Here is a 27,409-nt window from a genome sequence, read left to right as displayed (position 1 = left end):
GCACACATGGGAACATGATCACACTGTTTAGTTAGAATACTTCTTTAGAAGCTTTTCTGTGCACCATCAAAGAAATATTAATATAAATCATCAAAAATACAAAAAGAAAATATGACATTTGGAAAATGAACTCACTCGCTTTCTTAAGGAGAGTTAGATGGGATTTTTGCTCTGTGTTTAGCCTAGCTTAGCACAAACACTGAGAGCAAGGGGGAAACTTCCCAAATTAGTCAAATAAAAGAAATAGTTGACAACTTGTTTTAGGTCATGAATGGAAGCAGTGTAACATTTGCAGGAATGTTTCGATATATTTTAAAATATGGATATTTTTATTTCTTCCTGGGAGCTGCATAGGAAGATTGATATCTCTCTGATGTGTGCCCATTCAGTATGATGATTTTTTTTGACAGATAAGGGAGTGACATCAATGTTCTCTCATAACTCTCAGCAGCAAAGTAAATAAGTGTATTCCCCAAACTGTGGAGCCAGTTCCTTTTATTCATTGTTGCACAAATGTATATTTTCCTTGAATAAATCACATATTCCAGAGAAAAGGGGAATCCAGTTTTAACTTTGTTTTTCTTAGCTTTTGGTTTTCATTATCAGGCCAAAATGTTGTCCGTGCTAAATGTTAATTTGTGGCTGCCCGCTTTTTGTTTGTGTGCGATAGGAGAGCATACAAAATACCAAGAATGATGGGGGAGGACAGTCATGGGAGTGGTGTTCTGACTTTTCATTTGTTCGCTACCCAGTAATGATCATTTTAGCCTCTAAGCCCCAGATTTGGCCTTGTTTTGCTGTGGGAAGCGGCATCAGTGGGGACAGAGCGGCCTTGCCCTGGCTGAGAAGCTTGTCTGTGGCTAAGCTGGTTGGCAACGAGGGTCAGGTACACAACATGGAAGACATTTTGAGTGTAGTCATAAGAGGTCAACTGGGAAGTGAAAGAGGAGGAGAGTGAGAAGGGCTGAATAATCAGTTTAGGTGGGAACAGGTTGAGCTTTGCTACTGTGTTACCGACGTTTGTTCACCCAGTGGTTGAGTGAGAGCATTGTCTAATTATAGACCTCCATCGTTCGCCTTGTTAACAGCGCTGGTAACAAGCCAGTCGCCAGCTTGCATGAGCAACTGCAGAAAGCTGACTTTTGGTTTAATTTGGAGGACTAGCTATAATCCAGACTAAGTCCCTTAAAGCTGAAGCCCCCTCCCTCCTCCCACCACTGTTGGATTACGGGAGTGTCTTTAAAAGGATAAGGACCTGCTTATCACTGCTTCCCCCAACACTTGTTTGGGACTTCAGATGTGGGGGAGGACGGTTCATCGTCACCCAATGTGGCCAGTGTGGATATGAGTCATAGAGATTAGGCATCTGACGACTGAGATCAATGATAATCACAATTCATGGTTTTTAAACCCCCACAGCCACAGAGGCATATGGATCTTAGCATATGCCTCTGCTCCCACCCCAGTGAATTTCATCAGCAAGTTGAATCTAACTGAATAAAACAGCTAAATCAGATGTCCAGCAGCACTTTATGATGCAGTGCTTGTTCCCTTTAATCACTTTCACACAGACATTTATTAACTGTTTGACACGACGGCTTCAGCCTCTGTTGCCGGAAAAAATGTGGATTTAAGACCAACGAAATATCAGAAATCATCTGAGTATGTGTCAGCGATAAACTGATCTAAGCCACGATGAAAGGAATGTGCAAATCTGCCTATATTTAACATTAATTCCACATTTACTATTACCACAATGTAAAAATAGCATTTGCGATAGCCATCTCAGTTTCTAGTGCCAGTGGTGCTCTGCTAATAATCGCTGTGAAGTCGCAAAGACTCTAAAAAAAATCACCTCAATGAGCTTAAATGTGCAAAACACTTGTTTGTTCCATTGAGCAGTCAAAAAGCAGTTGAGGTGATTTCAACAAAGACAAGCGTTATAGAAAAGCTTTATCCTTCCAGTTCTGGACTGTTTGCATCACCTACTGCTAATGAAGTGTTGTTGGGAGTTGAGGTGGGGGAGGGGAGCCCGTCAGCTTCACAAGAGGGAATAGAGACCAATCCAGCATACATAAGCATATGTGTTGTTTGAGATGCTATATTTGAGTGTGAGGTTGTTACTTATCTCATCGGGGTGTGATGGTGGCGAGGTGAGGGAACAGGCGAATTCCTGGTGGATCCAGGCTGTGAACCCTGAGCTCTCGGCTTAGGGGCAGTCTGGGAGTTACAGAGAGACCCAAGCCACATGGGGAGAGTGCAGAAATAGAAGTTGCTCATTGTGACTACTTGTTTACCTCAGTGTCAACATTTCTGACTCAGCTCATTAACCTGTGCTCTCGGGTGGAGCAACACGTCTCTCTCTCTCTCTCTCTATCTCTCACTCTCTTTCTCTCTCACACACACATACACAATTAATAATGATAACTATGGGTAAGCGTAAATACATTAAAACTCAAACTAATGAACAGATGAAACAACAGGGTGATGGGGCAGCTATCACACCTCAAAAGCAGTGAATCGATTTCAGCTGATACCAGTTCACAGATACACCCTGTAGCACTTTCCTGAAATCTAATCATGGATCCATTTAAACTACGTTAGCTGGGAGTCTACTTGCCATTAAAATTGGTTTTCAATTTCTATTATTTCGAGAGCATTGGTAAAAAAAAAAAAAAAGGAAGCAAGTGCAGAGGCAAAGTAACAACCATACGCCTTCCACCTCTGTAAGATGGAAAAGGAGTCTCCACATTCATCTGAGCCCTCTCCTCCTGTCACTCCCCCTCTCTTCCCATTATCCATGCAGCCAGCATCCTCTCTAAATTGTTTTGCATGACCTTTGCTACAGTAGCTCTAATTATTACCATCACACAGGCCCTGTAAGGCACACAGCTAATTATACTGGATTTATCTGAAGGGACATTGGTGCCATTCTTCATAGGCATGTCTTGGCTACCGTCAGTACGGGTGATCTAAACTCAGAATAAGGGCAATTTGGGTAATACAGTAATAGTAATTAGAGTCACAATAATTACAAGCATAGTTGTAATAACAATGAAGACCAAGCTATTAGTAATAGGAATCCAAATTAGCTTGTAACATGTATGCAGCACCTTATGTAATTGAGAAGAACAGCATTGCCAAAAGAAGAGCGAGGGCATGCAGTGCTGTGCAATATGCATAATGACGTTATTACAGGGCCAGATTGTTGCTGTTTCCTTCCCATTGCTCTGAATCGATGTTTGACAGTGGTAGTTGAAAGATATATTTTCAAAGGCATTGTGGGATTACCCGTTAATGTAGGTACCAGGACCTCTAGTCATTGCATCTCATAAAGAGTTGTTACTAGAGGAAGCAATATTTTTCAAAGCCCGAACATGAATGAAGAGGGGCAGTTGGAGCCGTCTTTTGGCTGGCGGGCAACTCATGTAATGAGCCTAAGAGGGTTCCAATTATTCCACTTGCGATCAAAAAGGAGAAGGAGATTACTTCTCTTGCCTCTTTTTTCTTTGACATTTTACACAGTAACATCTTTTGATAGGGGCTGAGGGAGAGAGGGAAAAAAACGATTGCTAGTGAGCGCCTGATAGTCTTGAACAGGCTCCAGCAGTACAGTCCTCTCTGTCTAGCTGAGACAAAGCAATGCTCTTGCAGCTCACACATTTTTTTCCTTTATTTTTTAGAACTGTTTGTAATAAAAAGTACTTTTCCCAGTGCATGGTACATTAGCTTTCCTTCAGAGTTTGTCACCTGCACAAGACAAAAATGATGCTGTCCTGTGACCACAGGCTTGGGCTACAGCAGACTTGATGGCTGATTGCTGCCATATTTTTTCCACAGAGCTATTGTAAATTGCGAGGAGGCATGTTGGGTACTCACTCACTCGCTGCAGTTGTTTTCCTCCTCTGCGTAACAGTGTAAGTCATGTTCCACGTAATACAGCGGGTTGTATTCGATTGTGTGCAGATTTTTGCCATCTCCTTTTCATTTATTAAATTCCCAGATTACAAGTAAAAGCACATTAAATGCCTGGGGGTAACTAAAAGGATTTCTCCACCATAGGATATCAAACTGTATCAGCCTAGGAGAAATAAAACGATGAAAAAACAAAAGACAAATAATATTATGTACCACTGCACTGAGACAAAGAGAACTCCTCCAATCTGCATCAGCACAGATAAACATCCACCCCTAAGATATGTTCTTGGTAGATAACAGCTTAGTGTGTGTGTTTGCAACACGCAGGCACACACACACACACACACACAAGCACACACAGACAAGTGCAAAGTGCAGAGCTTTGATAAGCACCGAAAATTACTACATGTTGTTTATGGTGGCAGAACAAAAGGATTCAAGGTCTTCATTTCAAGAAACCGAGCTGTGGAAAGGTGGATGCATGGTCTAAGATGGATTTCAGTTGGATATATTTGACTTCATAATAAAGGCATAATTAGGGGGAAACAAGATCGGGTGTGTGTATGTGTATGTATGTGTGTGTGTGTGTGTGTGTGTGTGTGTGTGTGTGTGTGTGTGTGTGTGTGTGTGTGTGTGTGTGTGTGTGTGTGTGTGTGTGTGTGTGTGTGTGTGCCTGAGGTCTGAGAATACAGTGCCATGCCTTCCCCTGCGGATCCACTGCAGGGGTAGGACTCAGCGATCCGCCGTCTGTTGCTGTTTTCCATGACCCCATATATCCCCCGCAGTGAAAAACGATGTTTGCCCCCAAAGATGGCCCTAATACAAATTAAATTAAATGAAGTCAGTGTGGATAATCCCTGTGTGTTTCAGCAGCTGAAACACCCCCCTCCCTCATGAATGAATGGGTCAAGCCCGCTGCATCTGGCCCCCTCTCCACTGGCCCTGCTCCCAAGCTGTCCCTGACGGAGACGACAGCAGGCCCCGCTCCGACTTTCTGCCCCACTGCAACTGTGTGTGTGTGTGTGTGTGTGTGTGTGTGTGTGTGTGTGTTCATGTTTGCGTTGTGTTATTCCCTTTCCGACTCACACAGTGTTTGTTCCCTTTTGCTTGTTTTGCTTGTTTGTGTGCATGTGTGCATTCTTCAAGAGAGATTTATTTTTGTTTGTGAATGTCTTACACATTTCGCATATATTTCTTGTTTTTGCTGAGGTGTAGATTTTTTTTTTTTTTTTTTTTCAAATTTACAGTTAAATGTGAAATATAGAGGATTCACATTTTCACATCTCACAGACAATGTACTAAAGAGCAGTGTAATGGAAAACAACAAACGTTGGGCATTGGATGTTTTCTGTTCCGCCTCTGCCCTGATGGCAGCCTGTCACACTCCTGTTAACAAGCTGGATTTACAGATGCGGTGGTGATGTGCAAACAGCTAATACTCTGCTGTCAATCCCAGCACTGACAGCTGCCTAGAAAGACCATCCCAAATATTACCACCAGATGTTGCTTCCATTGAAGCACTGGAAAACTGGATCTAAAAGCTAACACTGTAGCTGAATCACTGAGAGGAGAAGCCTTGTTGTGATGCGAGCTAAAAGATCTTGTATGCCCATCTGGTTAATAAAAAGCCCCGTTCAATGATACGTACTTTGGCATCAGGCCCGATCGTCCACCCCTGTTTTGCGCACCAGCTCGGATTTGCCGAGACAAAGTGCATCGACTGAGTTTTAGCAGCTGGTGTGCACAGATATTGTGTTTAGGGGGTTGCGGGTTAAGAGGGCGGCTGGATTTTTTGATGAGCTGGAGTCCGGAGTTCATGTTTGTATACTGTATGTGTGTGTGTTGGGTGAGCTGGGGGTGGGGTGAGGGGGTGGGGGGAACAGAATGCGCGTTTGTGTGTGCGTTGCGGATCTGAGCACCTGCACACATGCCCTTTGAAAAGCTCCATCACCCCTCCATCCAGCCAACACACAGAGTAAACATGGTTTGTTTGAGCGAGTTGCCTGGGGTAGTTGGATTAATGAGCGCTGATGAAGTTCCACTTGTATCCTGGGTGCTGCCTCCCTATTTGCTGGAGTGGCTGTGATGTGGTAGTGTGTCTGGAGGCGGTGACTCATTCCCTTTACCCAGTGTCAGATTAAGGCATGTCAATAAACAGACCCACTCAATCCATCTCCGAGTGACTGCATCCACTCACAGAGCCTCCCAGTCTGTAATGAGCTGCTGCAAATCTCCATCCAACTAAAATGTCTGGAAAGATGCCTTGTCACAGTCAGCGAGAGAAAAAGCAAGAGGGAGGGAGAGAGAGAGAGACAGAGAGACTACAGCAGCGCCGATGTGACTGGCAGCCACCTTTAAGCTGCTAAGAGAAAATGTACCAAGCTGTGCTCCACCATGTTGTAGAGTGCAAGCTGATAAGCTCTCCTCACAGATTCACAGATCTCTAATTTCTGTCGTCCTCTTGTGCATTGGGTTAATCAAAAAATTATTTGTAAGTTTACTGATTTCAAAAGTGACTGAAAGTAACGCTGTTTATTTATTCAGTCACTGCTCTCATGCAAGCATTTAAGGCAAATGTGTTTACATAATCTGCAGTGTTTCTGAGTGTTTATTTTTAAGGCCCAGCCCAGGGGAGATGGGAGAAACCTTTGGGAATTCCTTGTGCACTAATTTAGCGTGCCCCCCCACCCCCCCACCCCCACCCCCCTTCTCCCTCAACACTGGCTGATATAGGGCACAAGCAAGAGGGAAAATGCTATCTAGTAATTCACTCAGAAAAATGAAATGACTGCTATAAACATATGTTTGTAAAACTTATTCCCAGAAGCCTCTAAGAAACCGAAAACTACCTGGATTAGATGTTACCCTCAACATTTCCCGAGTCTTTGATAAAAAAAAAAAAAAATCCCCATCTACCGCTCTCATGTGGCGCTATACACACATTAACAGATTTGGGGATGAGAGAAGTGTGAAAACTTTTTGGTCTGACATCCAAATTAAAGAAAATCCCTCAAGACTTGCCTAAAGGGGAAGTTCCTGCTATTTGAGTTTGATTGGGCTCCACAGGCTTTAAGAAAAGTAAGCCGATTTCTTTTAGGAAACAGCGTACATAATCAAGTCTTTTTCCTCCCTCCCTCCTTTTTACTATGTAAAACCATGAATCGTAATCTCATAGAGATACTCAGGTTTTCTTTCTGACTTGCAGATAGAATAAGTCTGAAAAAAAACACATGCAGACCTGAGCACCGAACAGGTGTTAAATGAAACCCTATCCAGCCGTGTGTGCCTGGTGACGCAGTAGAATCTATTCATTCCAAGTGGACACTATACCTCCATCTGAAAGGAGTAAATGCACCAGCCGTTTCTCTTAAGACAAAACAAAAACACCGACCCAGGAAGCCACAGTCACCAACAGTTTGAAACACGTCGGGCCTGAGCAGCGATTCCCTGGTAAGACAACAGCTCTGACTTAAGCCTCTTTAGCGTCAGCAGACTCCGCTGGAATGCAGGCGTCTGCAGAGGGGGCCTATTATTTAAAATCTTTTCATCATGCTGAAAGGGAGGGAAATAGCTTTGACATTGAGAAGCTCATGAATAATGAATGTTGTTTCTATCAATGTATGTATAATTAATCACATATCTACTAACTGGACTTCTGTGGAGCCTGTAGGCCTGAGTGACATGGAGACTGGTCTGGACTATTGTCTCTGCTTAAGAATACAAGACAGCCACATGATCTGCAGTTTCCTATGTGGGGGTGATATACAGGTGGAGCAAGCAATAGACTTGGTACTCTGGACCTTTTCCACACTTGAAGAGAGCAGGGAGTGATTGTTTTGGTTAGAATGGGCAAATATTTGTTCGATTTCACACGGGAAGACAAGAAAAAGGAGGAGGAAATGCAAGCAGGAAGAGGCGCTGTGTTTACGTATCTGTGTCATTGTCTTTCAGAGAGCCTGTGAGTTTGCTGAAACAATACTCAGCACAAGGACACAAGTGACCTCATAATAGCACTTAATTCACCCAGTTTATTTATTTTTTTGTCCAGCTACAAAGACTGCAGAAATGTACGAAGTAGAGCGATGCAAGGAAGCTTTTAAAAACCTTCTCTCCACAGAATCACTCACTTTCATAACATGATTGATTCTCAAATGTGCTTCTGGGTTTGGGTTGAATTGATGGGTGATGAAGTGAAATGATGCAGAGAATGTGGCAGGTTATTTGTCACACATGTACCCTTCTGTCACAATTGATTGTGTATAATTTGAGTTTTCAGGGGAGCCAGTTGATATTAAATGGTAACAACTCTCTGTATTCATCACGGCAGGCCCCCTTTAGCAGACAGAAATAGAAAATGTAATCTCATCCACAACCATGGCTGTGCCTCAGGCACTCTTTCACCCTTTTTACCACTGATCCTCCCTTAGGGGCCTTGCCCTCTCAAAAGGAAAAGGGAAATCTATAATCTAGCAGATGGCAGAGGATCTATGGGAAATTCTATAATCGGGAAGATGCTGGTGATGGTGGTCGTCGGGTTTGAGGGCAGAGGGGGGGTGTAGGTGGAGGGTTATGGCAGCTCAGGGGCTGAGGAATGTTTTTTTTTCTTCACGTGGTAAACAAAATATAAACCCAGTCTGAGCAGGTGCTTTGGTGGTCTATGTCTTCGTCATGGGTGTCGTACAGACTGAAAGCAAGCTGCCTAGAGGTGCTGCTGGGTGTCGACGCAGAGGCACAGTGGTCGGGTGCCAGCACAGCCCTGCAAGTCAGGGATTGTTGGAGCAGTGCCTTTGTACCGAAGCAGAAAGAGAGAGACTGTGTGTGCAAGAATGTGAATGTGCAAGAGGCTCAGAGTGGAGCATTTCTTTTCATAGGCACAGTGTATAGGATGAGAAAGTCACCGGCAGACATCCACACACTCACACACTCCTCTGGATCCTCACTGCAAAATCACATGGGGGTGGGGTGGGGAATGCATGCATGTATAAACAGCCAGTTTCAGGTACTGCTCCATCCTTCATCCGGTAACTTTTTCACCCATTACTACTACTCCATCACAGCCAAACCTAGCTGCATAATGAAGCCTTTTTTTATTTTCTAATTGCAGCCAGCTTGCCCTGTAAGCCCTCTGGATCCCTTTCTTCTCATCCCTTCCTTTAGCAACGGGATATCAATAACAAGGCACATTATGTGTAACATTTCCTTCTGGGACCAAGGGGAGTCCATGAGCAAGCTGTAGCAACAATAAACCAAGACTGAGGCACAACCTCAGACTGCTCAAACACAGAATGAAGCAGCACAATTCGATCTGACAGTTTTAATTGATTCTGTCTAGTCTGTTGTTCTGTACGTTTAAACTGTGCATTTTAGTGTGGCAGTAAGAGCATTTTGTGTCCACAACAAGCATGGATGGATGTTTTCTGTCAGCTAAATTGATGACATTAAAGAGTTGCATCCATGACAGACATGAAACACTCACTAGTGCAATCGATTTTTCTTCTCTTAGATGCTGAGTTTTTTTTGGACGCTGTCTTGTGCAACCAGCTCCACCCTGCTTTAAAAACCTTCTAGCCTATTTTTAAGCAATTGAACTCATATTTAGTAGATATAGCTTGTATCAAATATTAACTTTGCTTCAAAGATTCATGGTAATGCATTTATTTTTAAGCAAGATTAAATCGTGTGATTTAAAATCACATTCTGGTTTCATGTCAATCCTTTATTTTTTTAACTGTAACTGTAAAAGAAAAAGAAAAATTGTCTACAAATTAAAGCTTGAGTAAGAAACAGATTGCCGATGATGTCAATCTTATGCATCCTTTTTTCAAATTAGCATGTTATCAGTGCATGTCGCTGCATCTGTCCATATTTTCCTAACTTACTTCCTTGTTTAAATGTACTCTGCTGTGTCAGCCTCAATAATGCATACAGTAGGGCAGCTGTGTGACATTTTTCTCTCTCTTTTTCTCTCCTATCTGTGTGACATCTGCTGAACTTGTCGGGTGTTTACTGGTGTAACAACTGGTGTCTTCACTCCCCCACCCCTCCTCTTCTCCCTGGTGCTCCCCATGCCCCCACACAATGAATACACTTGCATCCAGACTACAGAACCAATTGTCACGCTGGGAGGAAGGCAAATCAAATCTTACGGCAGCAACTAGGCGAGGAGATTGCTTTTCCTCTCAGTGGCAGAGAAGCGAGCCCATCGTCGCTGTGCCTCAGGTTTTACTGGAGAGAAAGAAGCAAAGGGTGAAAAGGGGAAAGCTACTGGGCTGCAGCAGCTGGACCGCAAGCCTCCCGCAGGTCAAGTCTCACCCATTTCCACCCATCTTCACCCTCTCTCTCACCACTCTCTTTCCACTTCCCTCCCCACTCATCCTGACACTACCTATCAGTCACCCAGCGGCACTGGGGACTACATTCCTCCCTCCAGTCCTCCAGATGAAACGGAACAATAATTATGGGGATAGAGTGGCTCTGGCCGCCAAACTGGGGCCGCTCAGATCACAACAACACATTGTCCAACCTGATTAAGTAGCCATTTGTGGCGTCCTCGCTGTAGTTAAGCAGTCCTCATCATCTTGCCTGAAACTTGACCTCCCAGCGAGATATATTGACATGTCCTCCAATTTGAGGTCAATCAGAAATGTGGGGGCAGACATTACATTTCTTTACAGGAAGCCTGGGCTAATGCATCCGATTCCTCCTCAGAATAGGCACTCATGAGTGACTCATCAATGCCCAAGGTTATGCTCTCACATGTTGGGTATTTTGTTTATTTCCACTGACAATTTGATAAATAGAGGAAATGTGGTTATCTTCACTGAATCCTTTGAGTAATGAGACGCTGCTGTGTTGGAGATGAGCTGGAGTGGAAGAGATGGTGATGCAAAAACACAGAATGGTGGAAAATTATGATCTTCTTTTGTTGTACCTACCACAAATTACACAGGGCTCCATGTAAAAAATCCAGAGAGAGAATTGCATTATGGAAAGTACAGTTCCATTTCAGGACTGGAACAGCTTGAAAGCAGGGGCAGGCTGCCTTCCTCTGCAGGCCGCGCTCACACAGAAACCTGCCGTCCAAACCAATTTCAGGCTGCAGCCAGAGTGACATTCACAAGAAATTTTCTATCTTGTTTCTTAAATGAAGTTTTCCCCTTGTTACTCATGCCTTGCATTTTCATTAGTCTCTCACTGGATGCGCAGCCACTGTAGAAGATGGGGCAGTTTAATTCATGTTCACAGGGACCAAAGTGGAGCACAGGTGGAACACAACACATACGTGTTTACACTTCATGTTATAGATCTAGAAATCTTATATTATTATATTAATATTATTATTTTATAAAAAAAAAAAAAAAAAAAAACAGATATACCTTTTTAAAATGGGGCGTAAATTATCAAATTAATGAAATAATATATGTTAATAATTAATTGATGATTAATCTGAGTTGCAGTATGTTGCTACTGCCGTTACCTTTGATATTTAATGGAGTCAAGCTGAACGGGAACAAAAGGAGTCAGGGGTAATACAAGAGAACAAACATGGTGTGCTCCAAATTAAGGTCTAATAATAAAATGTTAATTAAATTCCTTTTTATGAATTATCCTCTCTATAGTAATGAGTTAAAGTTTAATTAGGGGTAAATGGTGAAAAAGGAGATGGAATGATGCTAACCTTCAGCGCAAACACATTGCATCGTAATTTCGCACACCCCAATCAGAGGCCTGCCCTCGCATTGTTGCTTATCATTATACAATTTCCCTTCAAAAATAATCAGGAGTAAATGAGGTGAGATGGCAAACAACAGCTTATCTGGTGATGAGTGAAGGGAAACCTCTGCACTTTGGAGAATGCTGAAAGATAACTACACCTCTGACATATACAGAAGCTCCTTAAGGGTTACAGCAACTAAAGAGACAAGAACAGCGTCAGCTTCAGTCAGATGATAATGCTGCCCAGCATGTTGTCTTTGAAGCCTTGAAAAATGGCATCAATACCATGAATCTAAACAAACAACGACATGCATTTGATAGGATTAACAAGCTTTTACATTTTTCATAGAGTGCAAACAGGTCATGGGAGCCATTTGCCAGAGGTAAACGCTGCACATTGGCAGCTGTAATCTGCCAGCATCACTTTTATTTATGTATTTATTTATAAAGTGATCCAAGAAGACTTGGACTAATATTTGACATTTTCTCTGCACCCCCGTCTTCACTGCTCAGACTCCTTGGCATTGTGGTTTCACTTCCACGCAGCTGAAAAAGTTCAAGATGTTCAATCCCGTTAGCATCTAATAAGGATAGTGTGCGCACAGTGGCACGCTGAGTTTACATCCGAATCTGTTTGGTCACCATGTGCGACAGCTGTGCACGGCCACTGCTACTTCAACAGCAGGCCTGTCTCAAATGTGTAGCCCGCTTGATAATCAGCAACTGTGCTCTTGTGCCTACATTAACCTTTCTTATCATAGGGGAGAATTTTTTTCAACATTGCTTTGATATCGGTACTGTAGACTTCCCTCGGAAGTCAGCCATTGACTCACAGCCTTTATCGGGATACAATATCTGCCTCGTGGAATTTTAAGTGAAGGCTCTGCTTTCTTTCTGCAGAAAACACCTGCATCTTATCAAACACTGTCGAAAGGTTCGTATCCTGCCTTCTCGCAGGACTGGGAAAGTCCTTTGAGAGGCTTTGATACCCTTTGGCCCTCTGACATCTTGCCTGGTGTGAGTAGATGCTTGGCAGATGCAGGAGGGGCTACCTGCTCAGTGTACGCTGCCTCCTCTGTCCATGTGCTCTTACTCAGACATTCTCCTTACTAAATAAATGTTGAAAAAAAAATGAATTTAGGATGCCTTTGAACTGTGTTCTCTAATGTGGGTCAGAGATCTATCGTATGCATATTCTGAAAGCCTTTTCATCTGCAATTGCGGAGTTAAGATTCCCCTGGTACACTCTTAATTTCATCTACTTCTCTTGCAGTTATTTATTTAATATTTCTACATTAATGTCTTCTCAAACATGGTAAAAGTGAAGAGTTCAGAGAAGAAAAAAGGGAAACTTTTCTTCTCCCTCTGTCTGCATGATAGTCTGTTCTCCCTAATGACTACACTTTAAAGACGGTGGGCTGACCGGCAGTGGAGGGAGGGAGCAAGGGATCGAGAGCAGGGAGGGTGAAGAGGAGAAGAGAGGCTGTGCTCACTGCAGCACTCTCCTCAGCTCCCAGCTCCCAGTCAGCCTCTCTGTGTGTGTGCTTTGAAAGAGAATAGGATACAGCCCTATAAAAGCCACGGCTGCTCACCGGGGCCTTTGTGTAAAATAACATTTCTACTGAAAGCCAATTACTGGTAACATTATTTTGGTTGCTTCCATTATTAAAAGTACCTCTCCCTCTGTTGCCCCCCCCCCCTCTATCATTCCTCAACCACAACCCCCACACCCCACCCACTCACCCCCACCCCACCCCCACCCCCTGCATCGCTCTCTTACAGACGGAGAATTATTCCATTGACTCCAGTTACGTGAACAGCAGAGCCCACCTCATTAAAAGGTATGTCTTGATTAGGAATTGTTAGCAGCACCTCGTTACCATTGTTATCTGTAATTGTTTTATCTAATGAGTGCACAGCTACTGTTGCAGCTGCATGTGTTCCTGGGTGTTTTTCATTCAGTGTAAGTGCAATGGGAGGATACGATTTTGGGGTAAATACCATTACACCATAATGCGTTTAGTAGACACTTGTTGAAAAGAGCCACAAACTCATACTTTCAGATTATTAGATTTCACAGAGCGGTGGAATGTGCAAGCAATGATTTTCATATTTCCACATAACCTTATTACTCTCCTGTAATTCGGTTCGTTAGTAACACATGTGGCTCATGTACTTAATGATTACATTATATTCAAGAGATTTCTCCACCGTTGCCCAAGACAACAGATTCATAAACAGTCAATAATTATGTTCTTTTTTTTTCCTTGCGTGGAGAAGTGAAGAATCGTTTTCATTGTGCATTGTTATTCAGTCCACCTGAACCAAGATATTAGATAGGGTTGCAGGAATGCGGGGTTGAAGGTTGGGATGGGGGGGTCATACAATTCCCCGCAGCCACAGAGGTTTTTCTAACCAGGCTCTCCTTTGAAACTGCAATTCTCCCTTTTTACATGCAGCTATGGAACAGTCCAGGCTTTCTTTTGTTTGAGGCCATCCCAGCCTTTTGAAAACCCATTATGGCAATTTCCCCCCCAAAAGATTCCCTGCATTAATGTAAACAAAGAGTATTCAAGTGTGGGGCCTCTGCAGCACACTACAAAGAAATTCCCTCAGGAGCCAGCGAGCCTATGGTCTGGGACAGGTGCAATTACAGTGATAACATCAGAGAGCCAACATTACCTCCACTGCAGTCCTCTCTTTCCAAGGCTGGAGTGTGTGAGGCTTGGGCTGGGGAATGCAGCTACCTTGTACTGTCCTTCACTTCCTCTACGTTTCTTTTTGTTTCCACACTTTTGTTCAGTCTACTTTCTATTCTTTTTCTTTGACTCTCCTATAACCTCTTTCCTCCTCTTGGATACACTCAGTCTCTTTTTTCTCACGCAAGAACACATGTTCATATATTCACCCCTATTTAGTGTTGTTTGTAAAGCAGAATTTGTTCCAGTGGGATGGAAATCAAATGAAGGGAAATCACGCTGTTACTGTGCAGCTGTTGATTGTGCCCCCCCACCCCACCCTCTTTATTGACTGTGAGCCCCAAACAAGACAGATGCTCAGTTTGTATGCTTCCAGCGTTTCCTACATCCATCTTCCTTCCAGGAATTCCTGATTACTGCAGTATTTGTTTGATTGTAGTGAGTGAGTGCCTCCTGTTTGTTCAGTGCGATGTCCTTGAAGTCAGTGCATCCATCTAAAATGTCCCTGTCTAAAACACCCCGTAGCTGCCGTGCTATCTGTGAAGGTAAAAAATGTTCACTTAATCCAAAAAGGCTCTCAACAGATTTAAAGCCTCTTCTTATTTCATGGTTACTGCCAACACAGACGCTGAAGTGTAGTGTTTAACAAAGACTTGTCCTAAAACAAATTACTATTCATCTGTTTGGAATTCATGGAAATGGATCACGTAAAAAAGGGCAAAGAATTCAGAGAAAGGACATATAAAGAAAGGGACAGAGGGAAAGACGGACAGCTACTCACACACTGTCAGAGACAAGAGGACGAAGGAGAGCATGCGAGAGAAGGTGACATGACAGTTAATCAACATTTCCCTCTCCTCCCTCCTGGCCCCCATGTAGCACATCGACATTCAAGGACCTGGAGGGGAACAGTCTGAAGGACAGCGGCCACGAGGAGAGTGACCAGACCGACAGTGAACATGATGTCCAGAGAGGACACTATGTTGACACAGCTGTCAATGACGTGCTGAACATGACCGTCCCCCCCAATGTTTGCCAGCTGCCTGACCAAGGTAAGAAAATCTGCGCTTCTACGTGAGTGTGTGTGTTTCCTGTGTGCTGCGTGTGTGTTTAGAGGATTGCAACATCATTTGGAGTATGTTTTGCCAGTTTCTGAGATAAGACCAGTGTGTATTTGCGTGTGCGCTTGAGTCTGTTTTTATGCTACCGGAGCATCTTTTAAGGTGCATTATGCCCATTGCAGGCCTCAGAAGTGCAAGTATGAATAACAACACAGTTTTTTGTCTTTGATGTCCTGTTAGAGCAGCTAATGTGAGGGATCTCTGACAGCTAAGGCTACCCTTTGATACAGGCTTAGGCAACATTATTGACTGATAGTAGCCATGTCTGCTCTTGAAGCCCGGCTGACTTCAGATGTGCTTGAATGGCAGCAATTAGGCTCACAAAGGTAGAAGGTGGGAATCTACATATCTCCACGTGCCCTCATCCATTATTCAGTGGGATCATTTAGCAGGGAATTAATGTTGATGTTTCATTTCTGACTCACCGTTTAAAAAGACATCCACTTGGTTGGCAGAAGTCAGTGTAAGGGTCATGTTCACTCTTAACTACTGCCAGTCAGACTGAGGAAGAGAGTGGGTCAGCAAGAGGGAGGGAGAGAGAGAGAGAGAGAGAGAGAGAGAGAGAGAGGGCAAAGACAGCAGGATGAAGCAGGATGAAGCTGTCTGGAGCAGGCCAGGATGTTACTATATGCACCTGAGGGTATTTACTGAGCTCAAAGGAAACACCACATGCACAGGTGCAACGGCTCACCAGAGCACGAGAGTCTGTGTGTGTGTGTGTGTGTGTGTGTGTGTGTGTGTGTGTGTGTGTGTGTGTGAAAATCACAGACATTTTAGGATGACTCACATTAGCAATTTTATTCTCAGTGAGAAGGAAAGACCGCACATTATATTTTAAAAGCACACTCTTGAGGACAGCACTTTGCAGATCTCACTCGCTGTATCTGAACTTTACATTTGTGCTGTGCTCCAATTTGGGTACTCGTGCCAAATTTAGTTTTTCTTCCCTCAGTTAACATCGACATAATTTTGGTTCCTTTTTACCAACACTGCCCGAGCGAGGCTGTCTACTCTCTCACTGCTTTCTTCCTCCTCAGCTCATATAGAGGAGAAATTTTAATGAGCAAGAGATAACGAAAAGGAGCCCTACTTTATAAAAAAGCATAAAGGAATGAAGATTATGTGATTTTTTTTTTTTTTTTTAATTATTTATCCATCTATTTTTATCAGTGGACTGTGAAGTGTGTGGGTGTGGTTGAAGAAGCAGCACCAGGCGTGTGTAGGCTCTTCCTTGTCTCTGCCCTGCAATGTTTAACTTACCAGATGCTTCACTTTGAGCAATTTTGCTGTTGGTGTTGTTTGATCGGGGAAGAATAATATTAGACAACCTACACTTTAGTTCACTGGAGAAATGAAGGATGGGGTCATACATGGATCTGCCCTCATGGCCGGCAGTTTATAGCCTATATACCTGCCTCTGCCTGAGCTGAGAGATACACATGGACAGATATAGGGTCAGGGAGTATGGTGACCATTAGAATCAACTTGGACTGGGTGTTCCCTCAGTGGCTTCAGACAGTAATGAACAATGAAAAGTGAATTTGCTGACTATTAGTTGCCAGCTGTAATTACTTCACAACCCGCAAAAATCCCTGTGCCTCTAAAAAATGCATGCTGACAGGTCTTCTAGTGGTGGGATCTCATTATTGGAGACAATTAGAAATGATGTACATGAAGAATATTACAAGTGGGGAGAGCTCTCTCAGGCAGCTCTTTTTTCATTAACACCACCAATGATTGTATCTGTTTCAGCAAAATGGATGCATGCCTACTGAATGTGTAATGCAGCTCCACATTGCTGGTAAACAGAGGCAAGAGGCTATTTCACAGTGCTGTCCATTGTTTTGACCAGAACGAATAGATGATAACAAAGTATCTGTTTGGAATTACAATTAGATGGTTTGTTATTGGCTTTTCTTGTCTTTCTTTTTTCTTTTTTCTTTTTTTTTTCTTTTTTATTGCGGCCAGCTACACACTCACTTTTTGGCCAGCTATTCTCCTCACTAACAACTTAACAAAATGGCTTCACAAGAATCTTTCCTCCCTTTGTTTTAAAAGTCAGTCAGCAGCAGTGGTCACACCAGAGAGTAATGAGAGTTCATAATTATTAAATGAATTGACCAAAGATCCTTACACGTGCAGAAATTTAATGACGGAGCAAATGAAATCGTCCCTCTATTACCATCTCAACGGTGTAATTACATAGTTAAAAGACATGGTGGGCCGACAGAGATGGGCAGATTCAGCATGGGGCGCAGTTGTATTAGGATTTTACATACTCAGGTTTTTATTTTTTTATTTTTTTTGTGTGTGACTCCTCAGGAGAACACCAGCCTCCCCATCTCCCTGCTTCATTTTCCTCTGTGAAAACTGACTTGAGTACTGTGGCAGAAATAGAACAGTTTAGTATAATATGAGAACCGCAGTGGTTCCAGTCGTGTGGTGATGTGGTTTTACTTTGAGCTCATCTGTCTTAATTGACAAAATGGACATTATCTGCTGGTTGTGAGTGAAAGGAGAGAATTGTCGGAAAACAAACAGGCATGTTCACTAAACACCCCACTGCTTAGATGTCTTCTGGGAGGAGCTCTGTTGTGTAGTGCGCCTCTCCTGCCAGCTAAGGCAGAAAACAAGTTGAGAGACTGCAATTGCCAAAGGACAACAGCACACACAAGCCGAGGATAGAAGCCTTGTGTTTTTTTCTGTGTGTGTGCGTGTTATTATTGTTCTGTTTTCTTGTGTTGATAAGTGCTGAGTACAAAAGAAAGCCAGAAGGGGGAAGGAGGAAGGGTTAAACTCTCAGGCTTTTTACAGTGCAAATGTTTACCATTCCCAGCGCCATGTAAAGGTGTTGTTTGCCCAGGAGACAAGCCGTTACCTTTACACAAACACCCTGCATCCACATCATTTTGTGGGCTTTCATGTGGGAATCCATTTGTGTGACGAGTTTCAGCTGCTAACTAACCCAGCAACATGTAACAGTAGGCATTTTTTCCCTCTGTGTCAGTTGAGTAGTTTGATATTTGGCTTTTGTCCATCATGGTTATGCTTCTTTTTTTTTCTTCAGTGGTGCGGTTTCAACAACGCTAATCATTATTCCTGCACCAGCCACTACCAAGGTAACTTTCAGCAAGTGCTTGTGAATAGATTTTAGACTTAAATCTGAGCGAATGCCTCTTTGTTGAATCCCTGCCAAGAATCTGAAGAGCCGTGTGCGCTCTTTTTGAAAGTCTGACCTGAAATATTCTCACCCAGTGGATTAGATTTGGGAAGTGTCTGAAGAACAAATTACATTAAATCTCTTAAAATCTATAAAGGAAGGGCTATCTTTAACATGTAATGGCTCCCTCATATCTGCCTTTAGAATAAAAATGGATGATATCACTGTAACTATAAACTGAGAAGAAGAGCTATATAAAATGAATTCCTCTTTATCTTTATAGGCATGTCTGTGAAGTTAGGGGGGGATTTGGTTGAAATGTGTGACATACTAGCTTTGGCTCTGTAGAACCATTAGTGTCAAGGGAGAAGCAAGGGAACAGACTCAGAGGGGGCTGGTGACAAAGAGAGCTAAATCTATTTTTTTTTTTTCGACTTTGATTGTCATAGCTCATACTTTAATTCCTCGTGGATATGGATGAGCCATGGTTTTTAAGGATTAAGATTCATGTATTGTTAAATCGCTCGAGTTATCTCTGTGGGAGGGAAATGGAGAGCATGATGCTGTTTTACAGTGGCCGATTTATGGGTTTAGACGATTGTGGTCTTGGTTTTGGAATTACTTCCAGGTCAATGTGTGAGTTTTCTTCCAAAAAAAAAAAGAAAAAAGAAAGAAAGAAAGAAAAATCCCTTGTTCTTGGTTTATTAAACTCAAAGGGATCTGAGACTGCTCAATTAGACAGAGCAGGGAACAGGCCTCTTTTATTTCTGACATATTCCTTGGCCTCCACCTCTGGAGAATATCTCTCATCTATCTGTTAGCTCCCTATGGGTGTGTGCCTGAAGCTGGAGCCTAGGAATGGAAGCCCCCTCCGTGGGCCGCAGATTTCACCATATTCCCTTCTTCCATCAGCAGATCCGCAGGGTTTCACTGTTCCTAATTGATTTCAGCTCCCCGCACCTTTTTCTCTCTCTCTTTCCCTCTCTCGCCATATGTCTTTCTGTCTTTCTCTTCTGTTTCCATCTACTGACTGCAAACATCTCCAACCCACATCTCCCAACTTTGTGCCAGTCAAGCAGTTCCCTTCCCCTGTTGAATTAAAGAAAGAGTAAAGGCAACTCACATGTTTCTCCTGCAAACTTGCCCTAAATTCAACACGGGAACATTTCTAGTTTGCAGTTCTCTGATCTACTAACGAAAATGCTGACAGGTGTCAGAATCAGGAAGGCAACAGGAACAGCGCTATGCTGACAACACGAGAGGGGGAGAGAGTGTCTGTGCGTGTGTGTGTGTGTGTGATGGTGTGTGTGTGTGTGTGTGTGTGTGTGTGAGAGGGAGACAGAGATGGAGAGATGAGCTGAGAGTCTAGTAAGCAGTCTTAGCGAGGGAAAATAAAAAGAGGGAAAGAGGAAACAATCTCTCTGACAGGTAGGAGTGATATTTTTCTTTCTCTCACTCCACCATAACTGTGAATGTGCCAGAGGATTTGACTGATTCTCAAACAGCATTTGATTAAATTAAGCATCACAACTCTTCGCGTGATTCAGACTGGCAACAACATGTGTTGTGTTATGATATTTTATGATTAGATCAACATATAAACTCTATACTGGGACCATCCATTTTGATTTGGATTTGCCTAATCTAATGTGGAACCCGTGGTGGAGGTAAAATGGCTGACAGTGACAAAGAGCTCAGTGCAACACAAGCATTAAGGAAGATAGAGTGCACACACACCGCATGCTCAAACACACCAGAGAATGCTTGCTAGCAGGTGTAGTGAAGTCTGTAATGAACAATGAGAGATGTAGAGACTTGAGGAAAAAGAAAGGAATAAAATGTCATTTCAAGCTGTGTCCATCTGGGCTCGTCTTTTTTATCGTACGTGCATCGCTGAATGAAATTGAGGGACTCAGTGAGGTCTCTGGCTCTGTCTTATTGAAATTACACCTAATATAATAAAACAGAGTTGACCATTATTGATTTTGCCCCTGTTAAAGCAGGAAAGACCTTTATCACTCAAAGGGAAGATGTGATTTTCATATATTTCACTGTGTAAAGCAAGTCTGGTTCCGCTCAAACCACACCGCTTTTATGTCTGTTCTCAATTTTAAAAAACTGTCTGTGGCCTCTTGGTAGTTTTTGTTTGCAGTACTTCCATAAGTAAACTAACAGATTCTTTAAGAATGATGCACAGTACCATCCCTTTAGTTCTTTAGTTAATTCCAAGAGGGAATAAGTTAAGAGATGTGGAGAAGGACTTAAACAAACTTGACATGTTTTGATTCTCTGTTAAGTTCTTACAAGTATTGCCTCCAGCTTCTCTTTCTCAACTGCACACACACACACACTAACACAGAGACAAACAAAAACACACGCAAAAGGTCTTCATCTCCAGCCCAGACTGGAAACATATCGTAATGTTACAATACTATAATGGCATCCCCTGAACCCTCATTCTGCCAAAGCTCTCCTGAATATACCCAGTGTATTTAATCAGCTCAAGAGGGGACTGCTTATCTCTCTGCACTTGTCATGGATAGCGTATTGAACATATCAGAGAGAGAAATGGGAATAGTTCATTATTTTCTAGGGCTCACAATGAGCCTGATGTATCTCATTGCAGGCCCTCCACTGACAGCTCATTTTCTAGACAATCCTGGCATTCAGTTCAGGGCAAGAGAGAGAGAGAGAGAAAGAGAGAGACAGAGAAAGAGGGAGGAAACACAGAGACAGAGAGAAAATAGGGCTCCGGATCTCCATTGCTTATTCATGACGCTGTGGCATGCTAGGTGTGTTAATAATCTCCGCAGAAACCAAGTGAATCACAGTTGTTTGTTGAACATCTCGCCAAGCTGGGCCCCAATTGACAGCAGATGGGAAAACAGGGGGATCAGGGTGATCCCAGACAGAGGGAAGGAGATTAAGAACAGGTAATATGCCGAAGTTGATGGGGGCCGAGTGTGTATTAAACAGAAAGGAGAGAGTACCTGAATTTTAAATCTGTCTGAAAGGGTGTACACAGTATATTGAGTGTGTGTGCGGCCGACAAGTGTGCGTCTTTAAAGGTTAATCAGAGAAGTAGGGGAAAAGCAAGAGAGGGAGAAAGATGGCGCAAGGTCACAAGAGAGAAATACTATGCATAGGGAGAAATTCAAATAGTAGAGCTATAGCGTTGTCTCCGGTCCAATCGCCTTTTGTGGCTCCGATTGATTCTAGTTCTTGTCTGAGGAACTGTGGCAGCAGCCATTTTTTTTCTAACCGCACCATTGTGTTTTTAATTCTTTGAGGTCGCAGCGTGGGCACAGCCCCATCTCCACTGCAATACAAAACAAGCAGTAATAAGACTGTGGGTTAAAACAGAGGGGCTGAATGGCTGGAGGGACTGCGGCCCCCGTTACACTGTTATCACACACCTAATTGGCCTGTTTGGGAGAAAACAGGAAAAGAAAAAGTAATCTATCAATAATTAATTATTCATTTTAATTCGATTTTTAAAATTTGATTATTTTACTCATTACTTGTCATTTTAGTTTCTCCCCAGATGTCCCTGCCCCCGCTTCACCCACATCACCTCCCACTGTTACTCAGTGCTCACTTGTGTAGACATTCTCACCATTACTGCATCTTTATTTAGTGCAAGGTTCTTGGTCCTCCAGTTTCATGCGGACTTGGTGCCACGGATTCTAATTTGAAGATAATTTACATTTACAGTGATTTCATCTACACACGATGTAAATTCAACATAATGAGAGGTTAACAAAGCCTCCTCTGCCATGCTTTTCTTTATTTATATCCTTCCCACCCACAAACAGTGCAAGTTCAGAGGCTGTTGCATGAAACCGTATCGTGACAGCAAAAAGGACATTGAGCCAAAGCAAATTATTCTTAATCTTTCCATAACCTTAACTAAGTGCTGTGAGTGAATAAACATAACCATAAAAATGAGTAATAACGCTGTAGTCACAACGACACTAAGGAGATTGTACTGCAACATCTAATAAATACATCGTCTGTGAACATTTTACTGATGTTCAGTATGAACGTATTTGTTGCATGCCAAATAGTAAATTAACAACATATCCTCATTACATTTATAGAAAATATAATCCATAATGTAATGTAATTCAAAATTATATTTCCTGTGAAATGTGTGTCCTGTTGCAGATTAATTGTAAAGCAATGTTAGACAGAGTCCTGACATCTGAATTCTTAGAGTTTTAATTGAGACGAAGGAGCGTGACTACTGTATCAACTCTAATAGCTGCAGGTCAGCTGAGAGAAAGATTTTTATGGCAGTGCCAGCAGAATGTGTCCCCAACTGATTAGCCATTGTTGTCAGAAGTGTCAGGAATGCAGTTTGTGTCAGTAACATTAAAGATGGCCACCAGAACCACTCTGCCCCTAGGACAGAAAATAAAAGGTAGGGCACCTCTCGAGAGTCCCTAATATTCCTCTACAAAAGCATGACTTGCTACAGTGCCGTTGCTGAAATGGTATGACTATAGACTGATGCCATGTGGAGTAAACAACCTGATGAGGACATACTATACACATAGACTAACTCAAAGGAGCCACAGTGTGTGGCTGGAAGTGGGCAGGATAGTCGCAGAGTGACTGCCAAAGCAAGGCTTGTATTACAGGGATCCCAGGATATCAGACACCAGGCGGCCTGTGCTCCCTCCAGGCAGGGCAGAGTCTGGCAGCTGGCCCGTAGCCCAGATAGCTATAATCAGCTCCATTACCTGTAGCACTGAGTCCCATTTAGGAGCCCTCATAGTGGAACCATGGCTATACTGCGGGGATTAAAGATGCTGTGAAATTTAGGAAAAGTACAAATAGCATGCAGTTGCACACGTTATAGCTACACCTGCTGCAAACACAGACATTGTATACACAGGAGGATATTGGTACATACTTGCCACACAAACGTGTAGTGAATGGGGAGAGATTTTCTTGGCATTATGTGTCTTGGCGTGAGGCATTTGTTTTATCTCACGCCTCTGTGAAAGGAAAGATTAAGAATATACTCTGCTCTGTTTAAGGGGAAAATCAGCTGTCTTCTGACAAGTATATTGTAGCCTGCAGTTTTCTGTCCAGAATACAAAGAGACATTTATCACTGCAGCTGGGGTGAGGGAGGAAGAGAGAGGGGGGGGGTCTCTCCTGTGCTGCAGCAATGTGCATTTCTTTTTTTAACCCCTATTACTTCCTCACTGTGGGAAAAACACTATACCTCCATCCTCTTTAATCCATTTGAGATTTCCTACATTTTTTTTTCTTTCATTTCACTGCGTCCCCCCCAATGCCTTTGTCATATCCATCCTGGTTTTTATCTTGGTTCTCATCACCTTGTTTCTCCTGACAACATTATAACTCAGATGGAATATGTAGCAGATATATGTAAAGTTATGTCGTCCTCCTCAGTTGTGGCAACAAAAGGTTACTACCTCAGGCATACTGCTATAATATTTCCATATTCTGCTCTCCTCATGTATATTCAGTGAGAATGATTTATTCTGTCACATTTTATAGCCGCTGAAATGCAGAATTTCTCTTGCAGAGGCCCTGCACATACTGTGAAACACGGCATGGCAGAATGTGCTCTTTGGATTTGTACTCAGCAGAAGTTAAACAGAGGTTAAAGAGAAGTCATCCAAACCACCTCTATCATTACTATCTTTCATTCACCAATTAGTGTCAGTGTTCCTCGCTGTCCCCTAGATGACCTTGGAGGGATGAGCTCACTATGTTGTAATTCAACATTTTGAGAGGTGGCAGGCACATGGTGGCTGCTGGTGACCCAGATTATAAACTATTGATGAGAGAGTGAAGGCACAGTAACAGAGAGGAGGGGGTCCACTGAGGTTTGCTTGGACCCAGGGAGCTTCCCCTGACCTTTTCTTGGCCACCGATCTCCACTAGCTCCACTTGCCTGCATTTCGTCTTTCACCACGTCTTCATATTCAAGAGCATCTCAGTCTTTTAAACCTCTGGGTTCTGTGTTCTGTGTGCTCCTTATTCAATAAATTAACATGCACACGAGTCATTCAGATGAAGGAAACACTTATTGCTGCTGAACTTGACAGGGTCATCATAGTTGAATGAAGATCAATACACCAGAGTTTACCAACTAGTCCATCTGACCGACTGTGGCGTACATGCTCTGTAGTCAGATTTATGCCTCTTTTGACTCTTTTCATGTGTGAGAAAGGTCAACAGCTGAACAGGATGCAGTGGTGTTTCTGCACTGAGGCTTAGCTGGCGGTGGCGGATAATCAAATTAAAGTAAATTCACCAACATTACAAACATTATTCACAAAGGCCCTCCATTCTTGTATGGTCCTGCTAATAAGATGTTTCCTTTAGGCAACCACACATCTTTCTGGCCATTAACCTAATCATCATATCACATTATGTAAAATCAGGTCAGTGTGGACCATAAAAAATACTACAATATCTATTACATTAATCTGCTTATTTACAGAAATAGTCTGGAAAACACCTTTAATACATTCCAGGAGGCTTCACTGTTGTTCCTTCCATATTTAATTAACTGAGAGGCAGGATTCACTCAATGGGTGCATCTTGTCACTTATCAAACCCCACTGTCCCCCACCTCCTTAAATTTGAGGAAAAAGGTAATGGGAGAGGTCGGCTGTTAAGTTTAATGGCATACAGGAAAGTCTCAGAATGGCTCTTTTTTAATGATGTGCCTTTTCTCATGCAATCCTCGTTAAAGATGAGGCCAGAATGCATGGGGGCCGGGGGGGGGGGGGGGGGGGGGGGGGGGGGGGGACTGTGGCCAGACACTGCGCTACCCCCCAACATCTGTGAGATCTGCAGTGGGGGTCTCAGGCCCCTTTGTGTGTTCTCCAGCACATCTTAGAAATCCTGTGCTCCTTCCGTTTTCAGCTCACATTAGCATCAGAAAATAAATAAAGCAAGCAATCAGGCTGTGACCTCTTATATCCATAGTAGCTAATGCCAGATCCCACCCCACCCCCTCCTCTCTCCCTCCCCCCTCCCCCAGCTCCTCTGCTGCATCCTACATAGGTTTAACTAGCTTGGATTTGCAACTGAATGTCAAGCTCGGGGTTTGGCTTTACCACAGGGCAGGTTGTTCCTCAGCAGTCTCCAGAGAAACAGAACTCGAGGAGCGAAGGAATTGAATCTTTGACACCTGTCACTTCCACTCTACTGCACCTTGCTCCCTTGCCACACATAAGGACTTTTCATGTCACAGCTCAGCATGTTATCATGAGTGGGCACAAGGCCTGAGAAATCCAATTACTACCACTGTGTCAGTCCTCCTGCCATCATCCTTATGTATGCTATAGTCATGTTCCTGAAATCAGAGAAGATGTGGCTATTAGTTCCTTCTCTTTTCTTCAGTCCAGGCTCCCACCTCCATTTCGGTCTGTGTGTCTTAGATATGAGCTGCAGCTCTTCTCATGGACTGCCTCACTGCTGACAATCGTCTATATGGTGTAGCACAGGGTGGTGGGCGGCTAATGCTACGGACATTGGTTCTGACTGTCTGATACTAAGTGGTATCATGGTGTAGACCTTACCGTGGTGAATAAAGAAGAACCTGGGAGAGAGTCATCATGCCTCCCCGATGCCAACCAGAATAGCCTTTTGTGGCTTGGAAATAGTGTTAGAAAGGCTTCCCTCTCGCTTTTTCCTCTGCCCAGCAGGTGTAAATCTAATGCATCTCCACACAGCAAGGGCTTCGCTGTGTTTTCCTTATTTCTTTTATTTGTGCCTTGCCCCTGAGTGACGCTGTCAATCTGGTCCAGTGGGAAACAGGGAGACTGTCTTTTCAAACCTCTAACGGTGTCACAAGGTGGCCCACCCACTCATACTGTATATGTTTCTGCACGCTGAGTTAAACCTGCCCATTGCACTACATACTACCACACTCACAATGTTACAGTGTCCTACTTCCAGAGGTTGTTTAAACTGTCGGGAAAAGGGACAAGTGGAATTTCTTCTTTTTTTTAAAAAAGCAAGAAAGAAAAAAAAAGAAGAAGAAAAGGAGAGAGAGTCGGTACCATGCTGGTGCTTCTGCGACAAGATGAAATGGAATATAAAACACATAGTCCTGGCTGACACAAAGTGAACATGACTGAATGAGAAGCCACATTATATTAATTATGTAAGGCCACTCTTTTGAGGCAAAACAGAAGCTCACAGTGAGAGAGGAAATCCTAAGATATTGGTATGCTGCCCAGTGTGCTGTCCCCGGTTGTTTGGAGCTCGACACATTTACAGGCTCTGAAGTATTGTGTTTACATAATACATTGTTCAAATTCATTAAATCATAAATCTATTTCCCCACACTTGATTAGTTGTGTTTTTTGACTATGGGGATGAAATCGTGGATTCACAAATAGAAATATTGGCATTGGTGAAACATCTTCAATTTGTCATGGACTTCTTGTTTATTAAGGAAAAGCTCAAAGCCACACAAAGCATTATTTTTCCATCATTCAGTGATATATTTCCCTGACATTTGCAGTTTGTATTTTCTCCTCTTACACTTGTTTAATTGAGATTAATTACAGCTGATAACATACCTATAGATCTGTGTGGGAATATATAATTGTCACTCTTTGTTTACTCAGAATCAGATAAAGTGGCCTCAGCGACTCATCCGACACAGCCGCTGTTTTTTCCTCACACTTCAACATCAATGATCAGAGTCCATAGTGCTGCCTTCCCGGAGCCAACTCTCTCCCTCTCCGTCGTATAACTTTCATCTTCCCCCCCAACCCCATTCACAGATGTAAT

The 27,409-nt window shown here is 43.0% G+C and overlaps 1 protein-coding gene across 8 annotated transcripts in view; it reads left to right on the top strand.

Moving 5' to 3' along the window:
• Positions 1-27,409, top strand: part of pcdh19 (protocadherin 19) — a 54,345-nt gene that overhangs the window by 15,707 nt on the left and 11,229 nt on the right. For 4 of the 8 annotated variants that reach the window (XM_056382790.1, XM_056382784.1, XM_056382788.1 and 1 more), the window contains exons 3-4: positions 13,417-13,475; positions 15,213-15,385. In XM_056382790.1, coding sequence (XP_056238765.1) covers positions 13,417-13,475; positions 15,213-15,385 — 232 coding nt within the window. Of the gene's footprint in view, positions 1-13,416; positions 13,477-15,201; positions 15,386-27,409 lie in introns of all 8 variants that reach the window. The other 4 variants (XM_056382789.1, XM_056382783.1, XM_056382787.1 and 1 more) reach the window with 1 other exon arrangement.

The sequence above is a fragment of the Seriola aureovittata genome, chromosome 8, assembly GCF_021018895.1.
Source record: "Seriola aureovittata isolate HTS-2021-v1 ecotype China chromosome 8, ASM2101889v1, whole genome shotgun sequence".
Classification (NCBI taxonomy): domain Eukaryota; kingdom Metazoa; phylum Chordata; class Actinopteri; order Carangiformes; family Carangidae; genus Seriola; species Seriola aureovittata.
Note: the sequence above shows the minus strand (reverse complement) of the source record. Positions and strands in the feature narration are given on the sequence as shown.